This window comes from Poecile atricapillus, chromosome 1 (assembly GCF_030490865.1).
Source record: "Poecile atricapillus isolate bPoeAtr1 chromosome 1, bPoeAtr1.hap1, whole genome shotgun sequence".
Classification (NCBI taxonomy): Eukaryota; Metazoa; Chordata; class Aves; order Passeriformes; family Paridae; genus Poecile; species Poecile atricapillus.
Window position 1 is genome coordinate 106,488,743 of NC_081249.1, and position 19,314 is coordinate 106,508,056.

A 19,314-nucleotide genomic window follows, 5' to 3' on the forward strand; every position below is an offset into this window, starting at 1 on the left:
AAAACCTCAAAGGCCTTAAGCAATTGTCTTTTTCATTGGAGGAAACAATACATAAAAGGGAATTATTTAGATCTTTCAGGGTTTTGTTTACATTTTGATTTGAGAGAGCACCTTTGGGGGAATGAGGTAAAGATGTATTGTAACAATGACGAATCTTTAGAGGGGTTATTTCCTTCCAAACATTTGATTCAAATGGGAATTTTAAGATGTAGGACTGAGATTTTTAAAAGTCATAGTAATAGTCACATAACCCTGTTACTTCCTTGGTTTCTGTGTAACACAGAAATTGTGTTTCTGTGGTAACACAGGTAATTCTGCATGCTGGTCAGGAGAAGACTTCCTAACGTAAATGAGTATATAAATGTTTTTAAGACATAAACAGATAAACAAAAATGAAGACAACCTATACATCAAAAATGCATTAAAATGCAAGAAAAATCTATAAAACCATCAAACTGATAAATACAAAAAGAATTCAGTTTTGGACTGTACCAGAATCTGCTTCTGAAGACCATCCCTCATACTGGTTGTACATTCCAATGAAAAGCCTCTTGCCTGTGGTTTCACTACTGTGACTTCAAATTACAACAAAACACACTAGATTTATATCCTGTATAAAAATGTTATAAAGTTCTTGTCAAAAATATTTAAAAGTAAGCAAAACTTTTGATAATATTTACAAGGCAACTGAATTTCTGCCAGCTTCTTTGTTATGAATATATTGAAAATAAAACCCTTCAGTACATTTCCATCTTTTCTTAAGTTCACATAATACAGAAAAATTACCATTTTCTTTTAGCATTTGGCTCTACACGACTAGAATTGGAAGCATTTTTCAAAAACTTTTGGCCTCAATATGCATGAGGCATAGGTCCAAATTCATGCAAAAGAGAGAGAAAAGTTACATTTTGAAATTCGGCAGCTTAATTCCACCCATGATCTTTACAGTTGAGCTAAAACTTTTATGCTGGGTGGTTTTGGATCACTTATCCCAATCTTTTTCAGAAGCTGAGATCAGATGTTTCTGCATTAAAGATGGATTAGAAGTATTTTAACATGTAGAGATGGAATATTAACTATAAACATAGAACTTGGGCCTCTTTCACTGGTTAAAAGGTCCGTGATAATATAAAAGTTCTGTAAGAATTTTAAAAAGAGTGGGGTGGCGTCAGCCACCCTGGAAACTCAGAAGCTGAGGCAGGTAGTCCTAAAATTTCCATGAAGAGTGAGATCCACTGTCCTAGATAGGCATTTGAGAGCAAGGCTGTGAGTGGGAGGCACAGGTCAGGCTTGGAGTCATGTAAGGCCACAAAATAGTATTGCCTCTCCAAGGCAGCAAGAAAGAGCTTCCCTGCTGAAGTATTTCAGCACTATTTCATTTATCTCAAGAGTTACAAACAAAAGTTGGATTTTGGAGAGTTTTGGGGAAAGTTTCCAGTAGGAAATGTATCTTCATCTTTGGTCTGAAGTGTACAGTGTGGTGGTTTTGCTATGACAACTTGCTGGGAAAATCACACTTGACTTCTACTGCATGACTATGGCACTTTGTAAAATCTCCACTTAATAGCTCTGTGAGTGCTTAAATGTATGCATCTCACTGAGGTCAAAAAAGTAATCTGTGCTTGTACTGAAAATTCCCAGAATGTCTGGAGAACCTCAGCTTATCAGTAAGAATGACTGAAAGTGCTTTGCTTGGCTGGTGGGCAGCTATGCAACTTCCCTTTCAAGTGTGTGCACATGAATAGTTCTCCATTTTAATCTGACTGTATGGAGATGATACCTCTTCAGTTGCCAGAAATATGTTCTAAAAGACAGATGTATGTCTGAGTACTTCAGAGATGAGCATTTTGCTAGTTTTTACTTCCTTGAGTCTTCAAATCCAACACAGACAGGTTGAGCTGGATTTGCTTCACTTTATACATCAACAACAGAATTTATTTACTAAACTCCAAGCCATTATACTTCGACAGAACGGATTGTGGAAAGGAGAAATGTTCGTATTGTGGATGAAATGCAAGAAAGATAGGGCTGCACTTGTCTCTCACATCTCATGCTGTATTTGCACATAGATGCATTTTTGTTTGTGTACTGCCCCTGGAAAGTACATTGCATATGTGCAGATAGTAACAACATGATTTTGAAATACGGGCTGTAGTTTGCATTAATTGTAATTTTTTTGCACTTGCAATTTATCTGCAGATTTGAGTTAATACAATTAAGATCTTCTAAATACTTGATTGTGCCCATTTCCCTGTTGTATGCAAAACCAGATCATGCTGATAGACCCAAATTTAATCTCTCTTTCTGCAGTGTCTCTGCTGAGCATCTGCTATTGCTATATTTATTGTTAATATTATGTTGCTGCCCTGAGACTGAAGATGTTATTAGGGCCCATGTTGAAATGCTCACTGTAGCACACCTGACTGCAAAAGAAAATAGTTCTGTGATCTAAATGTTCATCCCAGGGGAAAAAACCAAAACAAAAACCCACAAAACTAAACCACATAAAAACCAACAAAAGCAAACAAAAAATACTAAAGCAGTGTGAGGAGACCATGGTGTTACATCTCATTGCTGGATAAGTCTTTGAGACAGTGAGAGAAAAAAATGTATTCCCTGAGGTTGTACAAAAACCCACATCTGAGTTTGGAACTGAGCTTAAACCCTTGACTAGGTGCAAGAATCATCTCTTCTTTCTGGGGTTTAAGGTACATAAAAATGGCTGTGATCCCTAGAATGGCATCTGAATGTCCTCACTATAGGAGCATGCATTATCTCAAGTATTATCTAACAGTTGGAACCTGTATCTGCCATCTGGCTGTAGAAAGAAAATGGCATATAAATTAAGGATTTTTCTGAAGAAGTGCATTCTGGAATTGATTCAACTTTTCAGAGTCTAAATAAATTGTAAAAATAGTACCATTTGATATATTGACCTCTGAGAGAGCAGGAAGGAGAGTTATCTGCTGAGCTGTGGTTCTCCTTGAGACATCATGTCAGTCATCATTAGATTCTTCACACTTCACTAGTCTCAGTTTCTAGATCTAGTATTCCACCACCAAAGGTCACTTCAGTGTTTAGTAACGAGAGAGACTGCCAATCTAACTGATTAAAGATACAAATTGCAGTGTGGGATAACAGTCAAAATATGGAGAAAATTCAGCAGATATTTAGTTAAATATGCTGTAATGGTTTTCAGGTAAATGTACTAGAGTTTTTGAACAAGTTGTTCTGCATTATCAACATCGCTTCACCATTTTGAGGGACTGATCACCTAAATCGCTTCATAATATCAAATTTTCTTTCACATATCAGGAACAACTTGGTTTTTTCAGGTTTTTCTTTTGTTGAAAAGAAGAAATGTTCTGGGTAATGTCAAAAAGAAAATTAGATAAGCTGATGCAAAAAGCTTTAAGGAAATCAAGGTGATGCCCTTAAAAAATTATTTTGAGAGTTTTTCTACATACTTGTTGGTCAGGTTCCCTCTGTGATTTATAAATTCTCTCCTTTCATCATTTCCGTGAAGCCCAGACAGTTTCATTGGTTCTGACATAGAGTGAACAATTGAAAACATTCTTCAGTCGAGAAATATTCCAAACTTCACTTTCACAGTTGAAGGTACGAGGAAAAAAAAAAGAAAAAAAAGATGGTTTTAGGCAGTGAGACGTGAAGGACAAGCAGTAGGCCTGTCACAGCTGCTGATAGCTTGGCGATGGTTGTACATCATCTTCCCTTCGTTGGCTCATGGACCTGTCTCCGCCGAAATGCAAACGTGCAAAATGACACATTTATTTCTCAGCTTAAACCTTGGTACTTTCAGGCTTCCTGTGCATCAATGCTTTGTTTCATTCCACAGATGTGCTGCCACCAGTGCCAGGGCAAGGAGATAAAAGTGCTACCATGCTTTCTGATGGGGCCATTTACAGCAGCATCGACTTCACCACCAAAACCAGCTACAACAGCTCCAGCCAAATAACGCAGGCTACGCCATATGCCACCACCCAGATCCTGCATTCCAACAGCATCCACGAGCTGGCTGTCGATTTACCAGATCCGCAGTGGAAAAGCTCAATTCAGCAAAAAAATGACCTCATGGGATTTGGTTACTCTCTCCCAGACCAAGGCAAAGGCAACAATGGTAATTACAGCTCTTATTTTCCGGAGCCCTTGGCTTTGTGTACTGTATCATCTGTGCATGACTTAGAAAATTCGTTTTAGCTCTGTGAGACACTGTTCATGTTGACCTGAACTAATGCTTGCACACTATGCATGCATGCTGAGCCTCACCCGATCACAAAATACATTGCACTGTGCTTTTAATCCACTTTGTCCTGTGCTAATCACCAAGCCACCTGCCTTCCATTAGGCTAGGGTAGGTGTACACCTTTTTAAAGGTGTACCTCTAAAATTACCAAGTTAAAACCTGCCACCCCACCCCATCTGCCCCTGACTTGCTAACTGCATGTGTCGCATGTGCTTGTGCTGTCGACTAATCCCACGATGCCACTGTGACCTCTGCCGTTTAACCCTTAGCCTTGCTTTACATCCCTGACTACCGGGTGGCTGAGGGACTGGCTAATAGATTGCCACACAACCAGTCACAGGATTTCAGCACCACCAGCTCCCACAACAGCTCCGAAAGGAGTGGCAGCCTCTCAGGTTGGTTCCATCGCCGTGCGCAGGGGAGCGAGGGACGGAGGGGTGTTAGCGAGCGGCTCGCCAGGGAGGCAGAAGAGCTCCCAGGCACCAGTTGAGGATAACCATGAAAGCTCCTGCCCATCAGCAAACAATGCCTCACGGGACTCTACTGAAACAAAAAAGCCTTTGGCAGCACCTGCTTGGAGATAACTAGAGGGTCCTTCCAAGTGACGCTTGTCGGCTCAGCTGCCAGCCTTGCCTTGTCACATCCTTTCCCTGACACCATCTATGGAGCAAATTTATTTCTGCATCCATCCTCAGTTTATAGGTCTCCCCACACTGAACTTCATGAGGAGATTATTATTTTTGCTAGTTGTTAACAGGTCCCCCACTCCCACGAGCTGTTTCTAAATGCTGTTCCTCAGTGAAGCAGCTTGCAAACAGTTGTAGGGCCCTGAAAAGTGACTGGGGTTTCAACAAATTGTGCCAAGCCTGCATAAAAACAGGATGTAAATTTTATGTGTGTGCTGCATGTTCTATTGGAAACATGATGCATTTTCATAAGATGAAAATGATCATAGTACATGTGGTTGTGTATTATATCTGAACACACCTTTTTTCTTGATTTCTTTAATTTTGCTTACTTGTTGCTTATGTCATGTATAGCTGTCTATTTTTTTTTCTTGTCAAGACAAAAACTGAAAAGGCAGGAATTAAGATGAAAATCTGCAATTTCACCTAGCTGAAGTATGAGAGTAGTGAAAGGACTTACTTTTGATATTCAGAATATAGCCACAGCCTTTTGAATTTCCACTTTAAGCTGGAGCTGCCCTACCAGTAACAGACCAAACCTAGAAATGGCTTCTTTATGTCAATTTAAATGACTATTCAAACTGAATCCTGAGATAAGAAGCCTATAATCACTGGCCCATGATTCCAATAGCCAAATGTGTTTGCAAGTCTTGTGTTCTCAAGGGGGAGCATTAGCTGATTTGACTGAGACCCATATGCTTATGGCATTGTCAGAGGGGTATCTGGAAGCTGAGTTAATGAAATACTTCAGGAAAGCCTCTTGCTCCTTGCATGTGAGATATATTGACAAGTAGCTTAGGAAATCAGCTTGCTCCCCAGGCTGCAAGAAAATGCAAAAATTGATGTGCTGAGGTACATATGTGTCAGGTATCAGAGGGCTGTATCACACTTTAGATATGTTGACAGCTAAGGCTGCCTAAAAATTTTCTCAGAAAATAGAAAGTGTCACTAGAAAATGCCCATTGGTCAAAGGCTGGACTTCGATCAAATGTTTCAAATGCAGCGTATTCTGTGTAGTGTTTCTCAGTCAGAATCTTCTGATGACACTAGGAAACTTTGGGTCTTTCTGTGGCCAGAGCACTCTTGTGACCAAGGCAGCTCACAACTGGATGCCCCTGTGCTCAGATGAGTGTCAGATTATTGGACAGGAGAGTCAGTATTTTACTCTCCCTTGCCCACTAATTATGCCTTTGATACAGGATAATTATGTCTGTAATACATGAGAAACTGGGGGAGACCTTCAAATAGTCTGATAATTAGAGCATCACTGGAGTCAGAGACCAGCTTTGATTATGGAGTCCCCATCAGGGTGAGCAGGGATTTGTTCTCTCACTTCCTTGGTTAGTACTTTAAGTACTACTTATTATTCTGACTTAAGTTTCTGTCTCTCTTACATGAATATCATGAGAATTCCTATCCCGCTGTGGAATGGAAAATAGCTAAAACCTCAACTGCTTTATGAGGCAGGGAAATTTTGTAGCTATAGTTTGCACAGATTATGTCTGTACTAGGATCAGCAGCCCAATTGGCAAATTCTTCAGCACCCTATTCACCTAGAGATTTAAACAATATAATTGAATTTCAGTGTGAGGAGACATTGAAGCATCAAGCACGGTTGCCATGGGGAAACAAGGCTTTGGTGCATCAGTTTCCAAACACAAATCAGGCTTTATGTGTTCAGTGTCTGTCCCACCAGTCTGACAGTGGAGTACCTGCCCAAGGGGACAGAAGAGAAATGTCCTGCCCAGCTGTACAGTGTAGGCTGCTCTCCCTACCAGCAATGACCTTGGAGTTCTTTCATTTCCTCAATTAACAAGTCCCTTGTCTCTCTGCTTCACTCCTTCTAATATCTCCATTATCTCTAATTTCTCTCCTTGAAACTCCCAAAATTCAAGTGACTCCCATACCAGCACTCCACATGTCCAACCTACATTTTACCAGTCTCCTAAGATTACCAAGATGCTACACGTCCAAACTCTTCCTCTCCAACTAATCCCTAAGCTGAAGTTCTTTGCATTTCCCTTCTCCATGTATCCCTTGTTTAAATCCTCCTGCAACACGAAAACACATGCATGTGCTTTTCTCCTAAAGCAGCCCCTCCTGCCTTAGCTCTTGTTGGCTCCTACTGCTGACTTAAAAAATTTCCTCATGTCCCACAAATTAAAATTAACCTATTTCCTTTGCACTGTTCAGTGACCCTATTTATAACTCCACTTTTTTTGCCTTAGCTGTGCTTTGAGAGCTTCATTTTTCCTCCAGAAGGTTCATGGATTTGCTCCTCTATCTCCACTGTCACTGGAGTTTCTTTTCACTGGTCAAAATGTTCTTTCACTTTTCAAGAAAGCTGCCCTCTCTGCCAGGCTACAAATGGAAGGAAGAGCCTGTTTTCCATTCTAATAGAAGTAATACCAGCTCAGTTCACACATAGTGAATGACAGGATCTTGGCTGGACTTACTGTAAATACTCCAAAACCAGGAAGGAAGAGCTCTGGTCTGGAACTGAGTAGTGGAAAGCAAAGTCTCGTTTGCGATGTGCTGCCAGCCAGGTCGATTAGAGACATTGCTGGGCTTGTTGCCTGTCTCTAGCAGGCACATCAGGAGGTGAAAAGAGAAGTCTTGGCTACCTCTGAGTCACAGAATCAGTTTTTTCTTCCCTATTTGTTCCTGTCTTCATCCAGCTGACGTTTGGAGGTAACAGAAGAAAGCCACCGTCTCACAGACCAAAAGTCCCATGATGGGGGCTTGTCTCTATTGCTAGAATTGCATCTCCTTCTGTGCTTCTCTGTGCCTAAAGTTAGAGCCATGACAAAGAGGGTGGTGCCTGCCAGTGCACATGATGCCACCCTCCCTGACCAGTCAGTTGTGGCTTTCTTGATTCATTGATTCATCTTTACATGAGGGTTTTTTGGCTGATCCTTATAAATCATCAAGAGATGTCAGTGGGTGAGATGGATTAGACCATGCTTTCTGCAGCAGGCCAGGGATGAGTGAGAGCAGCTGGCTACCCCACTGAAAAGGCATCTGACAAACAAACCATTCCTCCCCACAAAGAGTTTGAAAGCCACAACGAAACCTCAAAAAATAGATTGGTCCCCAAGCAGTCAAGGGATTCAAAATGTTCCATTCTTCCTCTTAATGAACTTCTGACAAGAAAAAGAAGTCAGGGCAAAATAAAAAAAGCAAAGCAAGTGAGATGAGAGCTTTCTCTGTAAGATCACTTTCCCACTGATGGAAGTGTCTCATCTGGAGAAGTAGATGCAAGGACAATAAGAGAAGAGGGTTTAACCAAAGTGCATTTCTCACTTCATTTCTACTTCATCCATTAGAGCTGTATGTCAGAAATAGAATCTCTTCTCTATAGTGGCTCAAGATATTTGAATACTGTGAAATAGTCAGTCCTAAAATGTTGCACATGGCATCCATCTCTTTTAAAAAAACAGAAATTAGGAAATTCCTATCAACAAACTCCTGTTTCTTTTGTTTTGACAATTTACTCTTGTCTTGAAAGTTCTTGACTCCAATGACAACTTTTTGGGATGGTGTCCTTAACCTCTGTAGTTTTCCACAGAAAGTGATTATGCAAAACTGCTATAATCACACTGGATTCTGACTTTTGAAATAATTTGCTATGTTGTATTACAATTTTATCTAAGAGTGAATTTAAGAGGAAATAAAATGCACATGAATAAATCAGGAAATATATCTCTTATACAGGAAAACCTGTCATTCTTTGTTTCTGCACTACTATGGTGCAAGTGTACAAAGGTTTAAAGTGAAGTGATTTTCAGTAAATATTTGGAATATTTTCCCATTCCATTCTATTATTACTTACAACCTTGTGACAGCATTAGCAATTTGATGCTGATTCTGCTGAGATATAAATACATCTTCTTTTTTGGGGCATGTGCTCTGGAATCAGAATTCTGTCAAAGAAATGTAAACAGCTGGCTTTTTTTCTCACTTTATAGCTCTAACATTTTCTTTTTCTTTTTTGGATTTGCAGGTGGCAAAGGAGGGAAAAAGAAGAAAAACAAAAATACTGCCAAGCCCCAGAAAAATAATGGTTCAGCCTGGGCCAGTGTTCCCCTCCCACCCCCTCCTGTGCAGCCACTTCCAGGCACGGAGCTGGAGCACTATGGGGTGGACCAGCAAGAAGCAGGGTAAATTTTTTTTTTCTTTTTCTTTTGAAGAAAAACCTGTGATTTGCAGAAATGAGTCCTTTTCTATTTTTTTTTTGTTATATTTTGCTAAATGACAATATTATTCTGTTTTGTCTAAAAAAAATGAGAGAACACCTTATCCTGTAGACTTACTCAAGGCTGTGAAGGAGGAATGTTTGAATAGCTCCCCTGGATAGTGACTGAAGATGGAAACAAAAGTGACCTTGCTTCATCATCACGTAGGGCTTCAGTGCTTTCTCATGCTGAGAAGTATCTCACTTCACAGGTAGCTTAATTGAATTCTGGGATTGCATGCAGCTGATGGGACTCAGAGTGAGTAAGGATGACATAATCTGCCTCTCTGTATTTTTTCACTGCTGTGATGTTTAAAAATATTAGAGCTAACAGAACAAAAAAAAAACCAAACAAAGAACAAAACACCAAATTGGATTAATTTTTGAAGATCAACCAATGGATAATAATCTTCTCGTCGGCTTTTAGAAGAAATTTCACAGCTGAGGAAGGCATGCTAATTATAGGCTTTTTTTAATTATTATTATTATTCAAACAACTTTCAAGTGTCTGAAACCTTCCACATAATTTTGCATAGCTCAAACTTGTTTTCAAGGACACAAAATCACACAAGAAGTGCTAAATGAGATGAAAGAGACATTTCCTATGCAGACAACAATTATGAAATGCTTTTTATAAAGTGTAATTGTGTGATATACCAGGTTATCAAACTGGAGGTAAATCAGAGTATATAAAAACACAGTTTACTGTGGGTAGCTCCATTGGAGCCTTTGAGAATAATTGTTCTGTCAGAGACAAATTTCTGTCTGTTTTAATACATGGATTAATCAATATTTCCTATGGATGAAACATTTTTAAGAATACATTGTAATAGCTTTACTGAATAAAAATATTTCAAGTGTTATCTCAATTGTAAGTGTGAATTGATCATTACTACTTTCATAATTAAAGTTAGAAAAATTCCATATTGTTTTGGTTTATAACAACTCCTTTAACTCTTAAAATGAGCAATAAATGACTGTTAGTCAGTGAAGTTCTTTTTTAAAATTAAGGCCCATTCAGGCTGTATATAGACTTAGAATTTCAAAGTAATGGAAAATGAATAACCTTACTGATTGTGAGTGCTGTTTAAATCTCAAGGCAAAAATTTCATATAATCATTGTCTTCTGTATTCTGTTATGAGAGGATGAAATAAATTTTAAATTGTTTCACCATGTAATAATTTTGTCTTTATCGGTTTATATCCTTAAAGCACATGTGCAGCCATTTCACTAAAACAATTATGCAATAGAAGTCAAACCACTTGGATTTTCTTCAGAGCAATGAAATAGCATTAAAGGTAAATGGAAATACCTTATAGAGAAATCCCTTGTGACACAGGGCTTGACTTCTCAGTTGCATAAAGCATCTGTAATTTAGCTGGAAGGAATGATGTTGGTCACCAAGACAGCATTGGTTATTTAAGGAGAAGGTAATCACCAGCCTCCAGGTTCACAACCATTCAGACTTAGTTTTTCTTCTGATTATGTTTTGAATTATTCTTCTCTGGTTTTTGTAATGTCTCAATAACAGTGGTGGTAGCAAGACCTTGTAACAGGCATTTTACCAAACACAGAAAAAATCTGAAGGCTGGACTTAGAGTCTTAGGCTGGAGCTACAGTAATTTGCAACCACTTTTGATGAAGACTGAGTCTGCAATGCCCATACTTCCTCAGGAGGCATCAGTACTAATATTCCTTTTGTATTTAGGAATTGATCTTGTTTCTGTGGTTTTCAACATGCTAAAAGGGAAAGAATCATAGACTGCATTCCTTATGTTGCCTTTAACATGGACATACTGGGTTAAAAAAAACCCCGTATTTTTTAAACTCTTTTTTTCTTCTTGGTTTGTTTTGATTTACTTTATCCATGACAAGTTCAAAGTGTTTTAATTATAGAATTAGTTTCATGCAGATGTAATTATATTGTGAATTACAACTGAAAAATTAACTTCCAGAAAAACCAACCACTTTAATGAAATTCTCACAATGTGATACAAAATATGAATATTTAGAGCAATAAAACAAGGAGGGTGGCATTTAAACAGAAACTTATTTTTGTGTGTGCCTCCCTATAACAATTAAATTCAAATGTGAGTTTCATTGGCATGATTATCACCAAAAAACTCCAAAAATTTGATACCTAGTTTTGCTTACTAGAGATGAACACTAGTGGCCTTATATGCTCTAGTGGACTCCTAAGTTGCAAAAGATAATCTGAAATAGCAAGTGATATAAAAAAAACCAGACACCTAATTTAACCTATCACAGGAAAAAATACACTTAGTTTTCTGTACCATTAAGTTTCTCTTTTCCTATAGTCGTTCCCAAGATGACATGCTCCCTTTCCCACCCTTTTCAGAGATGATTTTGCTTGATATTATGTAAACTTGACAGTAAAGAAATGCTCATTTCTTACTCATTATCTTTTACTTTGTTTTTTCACCAATAATATGCATGATCTTGAGCCAACCCAGTAAAGGCAGGCAGTATATTGTTATTTGGTTATTTCTATTTCTTGCTATTCATTGCACCTCAAAATGGGATATTAGCTGCTGAATGTCAATAATGAATTGTCTGTACTTACTGTCTGTTTTTAGGGAAAGTTAAGGACTTTTGCTTTAGTACATTTTGTTTTAAAGTCTTTTCTGCTGAGTTCCAGGGAGGGAGGCTTCGTTTGTTGCAACAGTATTTGTAATGAAACACAGTTTTTACAGAATGTGGCCTATATCTATCACCTTTATTTTATATTTTGAAGGAACAAATCTATTAGTGTAATGAATTGGGCTTTTTAATAGTAAAAGATTACTATAGAATAGAAGTGCTGACAATATCATAAAATTACTAGAAAAATATAGACTCATGTTTGTTAACCATAACTTATTAGGGTCTTAATTATAAAGAAATCACAATCAGAGGTTGCTAAAGGAGTTAAGCCACTTAGATTTCAATAGTGTACTTGAAAAAAGTTGCAATTTCACCACATTAGATTTACACAGAAGATGAAAAAGAACAGGGATGTGGCAAATAATCACTATGGTTGTACTAAATGTTTCTGTAACTGTATCACTTATGTGACATGTAGTTACTATGTAATCTGTTAGGTGCTTTTTTTTGTTTGTTTGTTTTTTGTTGGGTTGTTTGTTTTTTGGTTTTTTTTTTTCATGGAGGATAGCTTGTTTTATTTTGTTTTTCTCTAAAATGAAGGTTAGGTCTTACGGCTTTTCAGACACTTTACATTAAGAAGACAAAGGTTCTTGTACCTGAAATCTTAAATCTCAGTGTCCTGAACTTCAGGCTTAGGCTGTTTTCCATTTCAAACTAAATTTGGGTAAAGATAGGGTACTTGTGCAGAAACTTTTCACTAAGAAACCTCTTTACTAAAAAAGCTTTTTGCCATCAAGCTGAACATTTGGGGATTTGAAGCGAGTAAGGTCAGAAGGCGAGCACATCCAAAGATCGTTTATTCATCACTGGAAAGTCACCAGGGAGTGTCTTTTTCCCCGTCCCTTTTAAAGAAGAAGGCATTATAGCAAAGCACGAGGTTGAGAGAGCAAAAGTGAAAGAACTGTTGCACTGCACATTTTTAGCACCATGATTTAGGATGGTTCCTTCAGCCTTGGTTGCAAATGTCCTCTGTAAATATTGTTTGGAACGACAATTTACAGCTGATCATATCTTAATTGTTTGCTAAGGATAAATGTGTATCATGTAATATTTTCTTAAATGCCTGTGTTATGAAAATGGTAATGATCAATCACTCAACCTCTCCTAAAGGCCAGATGTTAAAAAGCAGCCTTTATCTTCACTTCTGTGCTCATATGTGTTTGTGTATCTATTTCTGGTTATATTTATGTATATAGAGATTTAATTTTATGTAAGTGTGAATTACCAGATATATCTTCTATAGACTTTTGGTCAGGTTGCTTTAGCTGTCCTGAATCTGTGCATTCAAACAGACTACAGACTTCTGAATAAGGAAAAAGTAGTTTAAGAAAGATTTTATTTAAGAAATCTTTGGGTTTTGCTAAAAGTAAATGTTCTGTTCATAATACAGGTTTTGCAACTTCTCCATCTCAGTGTTCCCAGCCTTTTTATAACCTGGCTTCACACTTGAGAAAATTGACAGTAATTCATTTTTCTCTGGGAAATTGGTAAATCCTTCCTTCCAAATCATAAGCTTTAAAGGAGTATTTTTAAGCTGGTTTGAGAAATTAACTGTAGAGTGAAATGCATTGCCTGCCTGCATTGCAGGAGAAAAGGACCTTGTCAGCAGTTCTTGAAGGTGGAAAGAAGATAAAGTGACTTAGATGATGCTTGGGAAATGGCCTATAGAGTGTGTGATGGTTTGACAGTGAGGGAGATGTGAGAGCTTGTGGTTGTCTGGTTGCTTGTTGGGAAAGAAAAAAAGCAAAAAAAAAAAAAAAAAAAGCAACAAAAAAGAGCAACAAAAAAGAGCAACTGTATATCCTGAGTTATTTTGGAATGCACCAGGAGTTAAGAAGAAATGTGTGCTGATGCTCAAGGGACTGATGCCTGACTGGATGTTTTGAAGATGGGAAAAGTAGACAGTTGAGATTTGAGATTTGAGTGGTGTGATTGTCAGCAAAGCTGTGTACAACTGAAGTTGTGTTCAGATTAGGGAATTACTCTGGGGAGGTAATGACCACAGTCACTTAGGCCTATCCACCTGGAATGATGCCAGAGTCTCTAAGGGACAGCATCCCAGGATGGTGCTGTAATACAACACTGAATTGAAAGATCCTCTGATGAATACAGACTGAAAAGAATTGACTTGCTGGCAAAACTTGCATAAGCAGTGTTAATAAAATAAAAAGCTTTTGCTTCTGGCCCTGATCAGATATAGCACCACCCCTTACACCTTTTGTATAAGACAACAAAAACCACAAACTCCAACAGGATGCCCTTTATGTCTGAAGAAAGAAAAATTTGGTATTCAATAATACTCCTAGTGGTTAATTTTTCTTTGTGCAGGGGTGCTGAAAGTGTTCAGAAATGTAGCACTGTCTAGGTAAGTCCCAGTACAGACTGGCTAGGAGGTGGGGTGCTGGCAGAGCTGTCAACATGTGTGCTAATGTACCTTATCAGCTGGTGCTGTGACACAGCATATGCCTGGGGTCAGTGCTGCTGTGACATGGATGTATTGCACATCATAGCAGATACCCATCTGCAGGGTGGGAAGGCCAGAATTTATGAGGAAAGTGTAGCTTTTTATTTAAACTCCAAAGCAGAAACAAATGGTAAATTTATAGACAGATAAAAAGGAGGATGGAAGTAAATGGATAATGAATGCTCTTGGGCTTGTGGTGTGACTCTTGGGGGTGGTGCTGTGCAGGGCCAGGAGCTGGACTTGGTGATCTTTGTGGGTCCCTTTCAACTCAGCTTTTTCTGGGATTCTGTGAGATAAGTGCATGAATGCTACTACATAAAGCTTGCTCTGACTTTTAAGAATGCTGTTCTTTTCATGTCCAGGTCAATATTCATTCTCCTACGTTAATGATCCTGGAAGTGAGTTAGTTCATTTTTGTTGTTGATTGTGGTGTAACATTATCTAATCACCATTAACAAATGTGATAATGGGGCAGTAATTCTTCTGTTGCATATCTTGCTCAAGTTGCTTAGCTGTTATGGGAAAAATTAAACTGACTCAGTAAGGACAATCTAAGCAATTATGACCCTATTTTCATGAAATTTTAGAACACACACTGTGTGCAAGGTTTCCAGCTGTAGCAAGAATCCTGCATACCCTCTACACCCTCTACTGTGCGGCAGAGATGAGTTTTGATATGCCCTAAGTTTATTTGGTTTTCATTTTAGATATGACAGTGATGGTTGGTGTCCGCCTTTGCCAGTTCAGACCTACCTGCATCAGGGCATGGAGGATGAGCTTGAAGAAGATGATGATCGTGTCCCCACACCTCCTGTCCGGGGAGTAGCTTCATCTCCTGCCATCTCCTTTGGGCAACAGTCGACTGCAACCCTCACGCCTTCCCCACGAGAGGAGATGCAGCCAATGCTTCAAGCTCACCTTGATGAGTTAACAAGGGCTTACCAGTTTGATATAGCAAAGCAGACATGGTAAATGTTTGGAGGGGTCACCTGTGATCAGGGGAAATGTAATAATAATAATAATAATAATAATAATAATAATAATAATAATAATAATAATAACAACAACACATTCCTTTTTGACATAAATAATGACTCTATTCAACAGTGTTTCAATTACGTTTCCAAAGAAGTAAAATGGAAGAAGAAAGAGCAAAATTCTACCCATAGTTGGAAGGCCTTACGTGTCTTTATGTGTTTTTTAAATCATAATACTTGGTAATATGCTAAATTTTGTCTAAAATATGTATAAACCATATTTCTCCAAAATTTTGCACATGTTCAGCTAAGTAGTAATGTCTACGTCCTAACATCTTTTATAAAGTTGAGAGTACTCTCTTTTCAGGCTAGCAAAAGACAGGAATTTTTTTAGAATTTTCAAGAACTTTAAGATTCTAAATTCCTGATTAAAAATAATGATAGTCTCTTGAAATAGCATTGTGGCAGCTTTTACACTGTGTCACATGAGAATGAAGTATTTGCATCTCTTTACTTTGAACTACCATGAGAATTTCTAATTCGTAGGAAAAACCCAGAAACAGCAGAAAGCAAGTTTGTAGTATTTACAGGACGCATCTAGTGTTTCAGAGTGCTTTATGCCTGTTTAAAGGAAGAGCAAGCAAATACCACAGTAACATTTCCCCTACAAAACAAACAGAAGCAATCTCTTCAGGGACTGAAAAAGAACTTGTCAACTGCACCAGGCTGGGAATATGGTGAAGGTCAGTTGTTTCCTGGATGCTCCCTGAGCAGCAGTTGTCCTTTTACAACTCTTCCACCCAGACAAAGCCCGCGACTCTCAGTGGAGCAGAGCAGAGCTAGTTACAGAATGGCACTCTGCCAGCAGAGGAGCAGCCTTTCTTCCCTGGTAAATAAAGCCACCAAGTTATTCAGCTTGAGCTCCCATAAATACATCAGGCAGGTAGGCAGGCGGTGCCAAACCAAAGCCAGCTGTTTTCCCTGGACACCGTGGAAGCCTCGGGGCTTGTCTGCAATCTGCACTCAATCAACAGGGTACCTCGGTCCTGCTGCAGCGCTGTGCTGCCAAGCACCGAGCCCAGCCTGCCTGTGGGACAGACCCAAATCCCAGGCAGCAGCTAGACCTGGCCTGTTGAAGGTACTGGCTTCTGAGCCAGCACACAGATGCACACCCTGCCAGCACAGGCAGGCGCTGCTGCATTGTGCAGCTGTTACCCTTCCTACGCCCTCCAAACCTCCAAACCACTTCAGGCATGGATAATGGAGCAGGATGCTGCACCAAAGCATCGTGCAGCTGGCAGGAAAGGTCTTGCTCCCTTTTTGGAGAGATGAAAATTCATTGGGAAGTTTTGTAATGTGCTTAGGATTATACAGATTTTAATGTTGCTCTTGTGTAAAGTCACAGTAATTGAGCCTGAAACTCCAAAATAAAAAAAAAAAATAAAAATTAACAAGGACATAACCTTTCTTTCATACCTTTTGGGTATTGGGCCGAGTGCTGAAAGTGATTTTTATGACATAGATTTTTTGGGTGGTTTTTTTTGTTTTTGGTTTTTTTTTGTTTGGCTGGATATGTATCACACTAGTCAAAGTTAGTAGAAAGTTCTCCATTGTTTTGACTGGGAAGGAATATTTTTTAGTCTTCTTTTCACAAAGTTAACCTGTCCATTGTAGAGGCAGGGAAAACTAAACAGCAAAATGAGACCTGTCAGATAGGTTACTGTGGGAGAAGCAACTGAGAAATATAGAGATCAGCCAGCTAGGAATTTAAGAAAGAGCCTATTAGAGATTACTGGAAAAGTACATAATCATTATGGCCTTGATCCAGCAAATCACTTAAGTGTATGCTTAACTATGAGTACATGAGAAATTGACTTCAATTGTTCTATCACAAGCTTAACATTAAACGTATACTTAAGCATTTTGCTTGATTAGGAGCTAATCACACTGTTTATTGAGGGTTAGTTAGATGGTAGTGCCCTTCAGTGCCCCAGTGTTTTGAACACTGTGTAGAACACTAAAAACCTGGTGTCCAGGCAGAAAAGTGTTCAATAGCTGTTAATCAGAAGGGGATTGTATGTCAGAAAGGGAGCACTTGTTCTGGAAATTAGATTCAGAATAAGCAATAAGTTAAAACCTACACTGAGGTGGAGAAAGTTACCAGTAGTACACAACATTTACCATGTCATTCTCATATCTGATAGATTTACATGATGAAAATTTAAAAAAAGGCTCATTGGATAACGAGATTTCATTCATGTAGGCAATAATTCAGCACAAAGTTTCCACTGAAAATGTATTATAGCTAGGAGCCAAACAGGTGACAATTGTAATTTCTTCAGTTTTACTGATGTCCAAGCAAGAGACCAGCAGAATCCTGGATCCCATCCAGAGTGCTGCCGATTCAAATCAGGTCATGGCACCTCATGCAGAGCCACCCAAGGATTCCCACGTGCCTAAGTTAGCAATTTCAAGCGTGGTACATGCTTTTGTGCCAAGGCCAGTCATGCCTGGCTCCCCTGGCACAGCTTGCTGTGTACCTGTTGTGCTGTGCGGAATGCTGCTCTGAAGGCTGATGGTGTTCTTTTCTCTCAAACTCTGAATCCCATGCTTGCCTTTGGCCATTTAGCTATTCTGTGGGTACTCTTTTTGTCTTCTTTTTTTCTTTTTTTTTGTTTTATGTGATTGCTGCATGCAGTAATTTCACACATGCGTGCCCTAATACTGCTGCAATTAAATCAATTAAACTTCTTGGAATAAAGCAAAATGAAAAGGCCTCACTGATGATGGGTTCATTGGACTCGAAAATTTCTTCTGTCCTGCTGGCCATTTCCTCCTCTTTAGGGTGACTTTTGCTTCAGGCACTGCATCTGTTTAAGTGGAAGGAGTGAGATTTAACTTTGGTTCAATGTGTGATTTGCAAGGGGAAATATTGGGTGAGACACTTATGTGCTAGGCTGGGATTCAGAATTGTGCTTTTCCGTGGATTTCCTACTTGATTTCTGTAGCCTCTGTGTCTATCGCTCTTCATTGTGGGAAGACAATCCTGACCTTCCCCATCCTAGAGGATTTAATCTTTATTCTTTTTATTTAAGACTGGAAAGTGTGCAGACACTCTGGTATAGAAGCTGTGGTGAATAACTGAACTGACTTTTCTTGGCTTTGGCCTAACCAAGCACATTTTGTAAATCTATTTCAGGACTTGTTGAAAGGCTTGTGTTTTATTGACTATGGGCTGCAAAGCCTCATCCATTCTGATAACTTTTCCTGTTTGTTTGTGTAGGCACATCCAAAGCAATACACAACCTCCTCAGGCTCCAGTCCCTCCCCTAGGATACGTATCTGGAAACCTTATTTCAGATTTGGAAACAGATGTTCCAGATGATGATGATGATGAGGACGATATTGAAGAAGAAACTGTAGAAATCAGTAGGCCACTAAGAGGTCTAGAGCATACTCCAGGCTCCAGTATGGACAACCTAGACAGCTCTGTGACAGGTAACCAAACACAGTGACACCAACTTGTTACTACCAGTAAAATGCATCACCATTTGGACTCTTTCTAAGTGAAAATTTATTCCACTTGATTTCTGTAACATTTAAAATGTTAATGCTAAAGTTAAAGAAGGATTTTTAAATACTTTGCTTTGCTGCAAAATGATAAGGAAATTCATGAATTTTAAAAAAGCTTTAAAGACTTGAAAGAAAATTCAGTTATATCCTAGCTTTCATGAAAGGTTCATTCTACTAGAGAAGCAAGGCAGTTACATAAAAAGGAGGGGGAAGACCTCAGCTTAGCAATATATATTTCATAAATCAGGAGCACCATAAAAATGTTATCTTAAAGCACTTTTAGATATTCTGCTGGGCAAATGCTTTCCCAGATGAACACAAGGAAGTTAAAGACTTCAGAGTAAGTGTAGCTAGATCAGCACAATATTTATTTCTAGAGTAAATACAACATTTTTATAGGAAAGTGTGTATTTTGAACATTGTATTGCTGAATTCAGTAATTGTTCCATTT

At 38.7% G+C, this 19,314-nt stretch overlaps 1 protein-coding gene across 1 annotated transcript in view; it reads left to right on the forward strand.

Moving 5' to 3' along the window:
- Window positions 1–19,314, forward strand: part of ROBO2 (roundabout guidance receptor 2) — a 438,169-nt gene that overhangs the window by 389,930 nt on the left and 28,925 nt on the right. Inside the window, exons 21-24 of the mRNA XM_058829219.1 lie at window positions 3,857–4,138; window positions 8,954–9,110; window positions 15,021–15,281; window positions 18,574–18,788. Coding sequence (XP_058685202.1) covers window positions 3,857–4,138; window positions 8,954–9,110; window positions 15,021–15,281; window positions 18,574–18,788 — 915 coding nt within the window. The remainder of the gene's footprint in view (window positions 1–3,856; window positions 4,139–8,953; window positions 9,111–15,020; window positions 15,282–18,573; window positions 18,789–19,314) is intronic.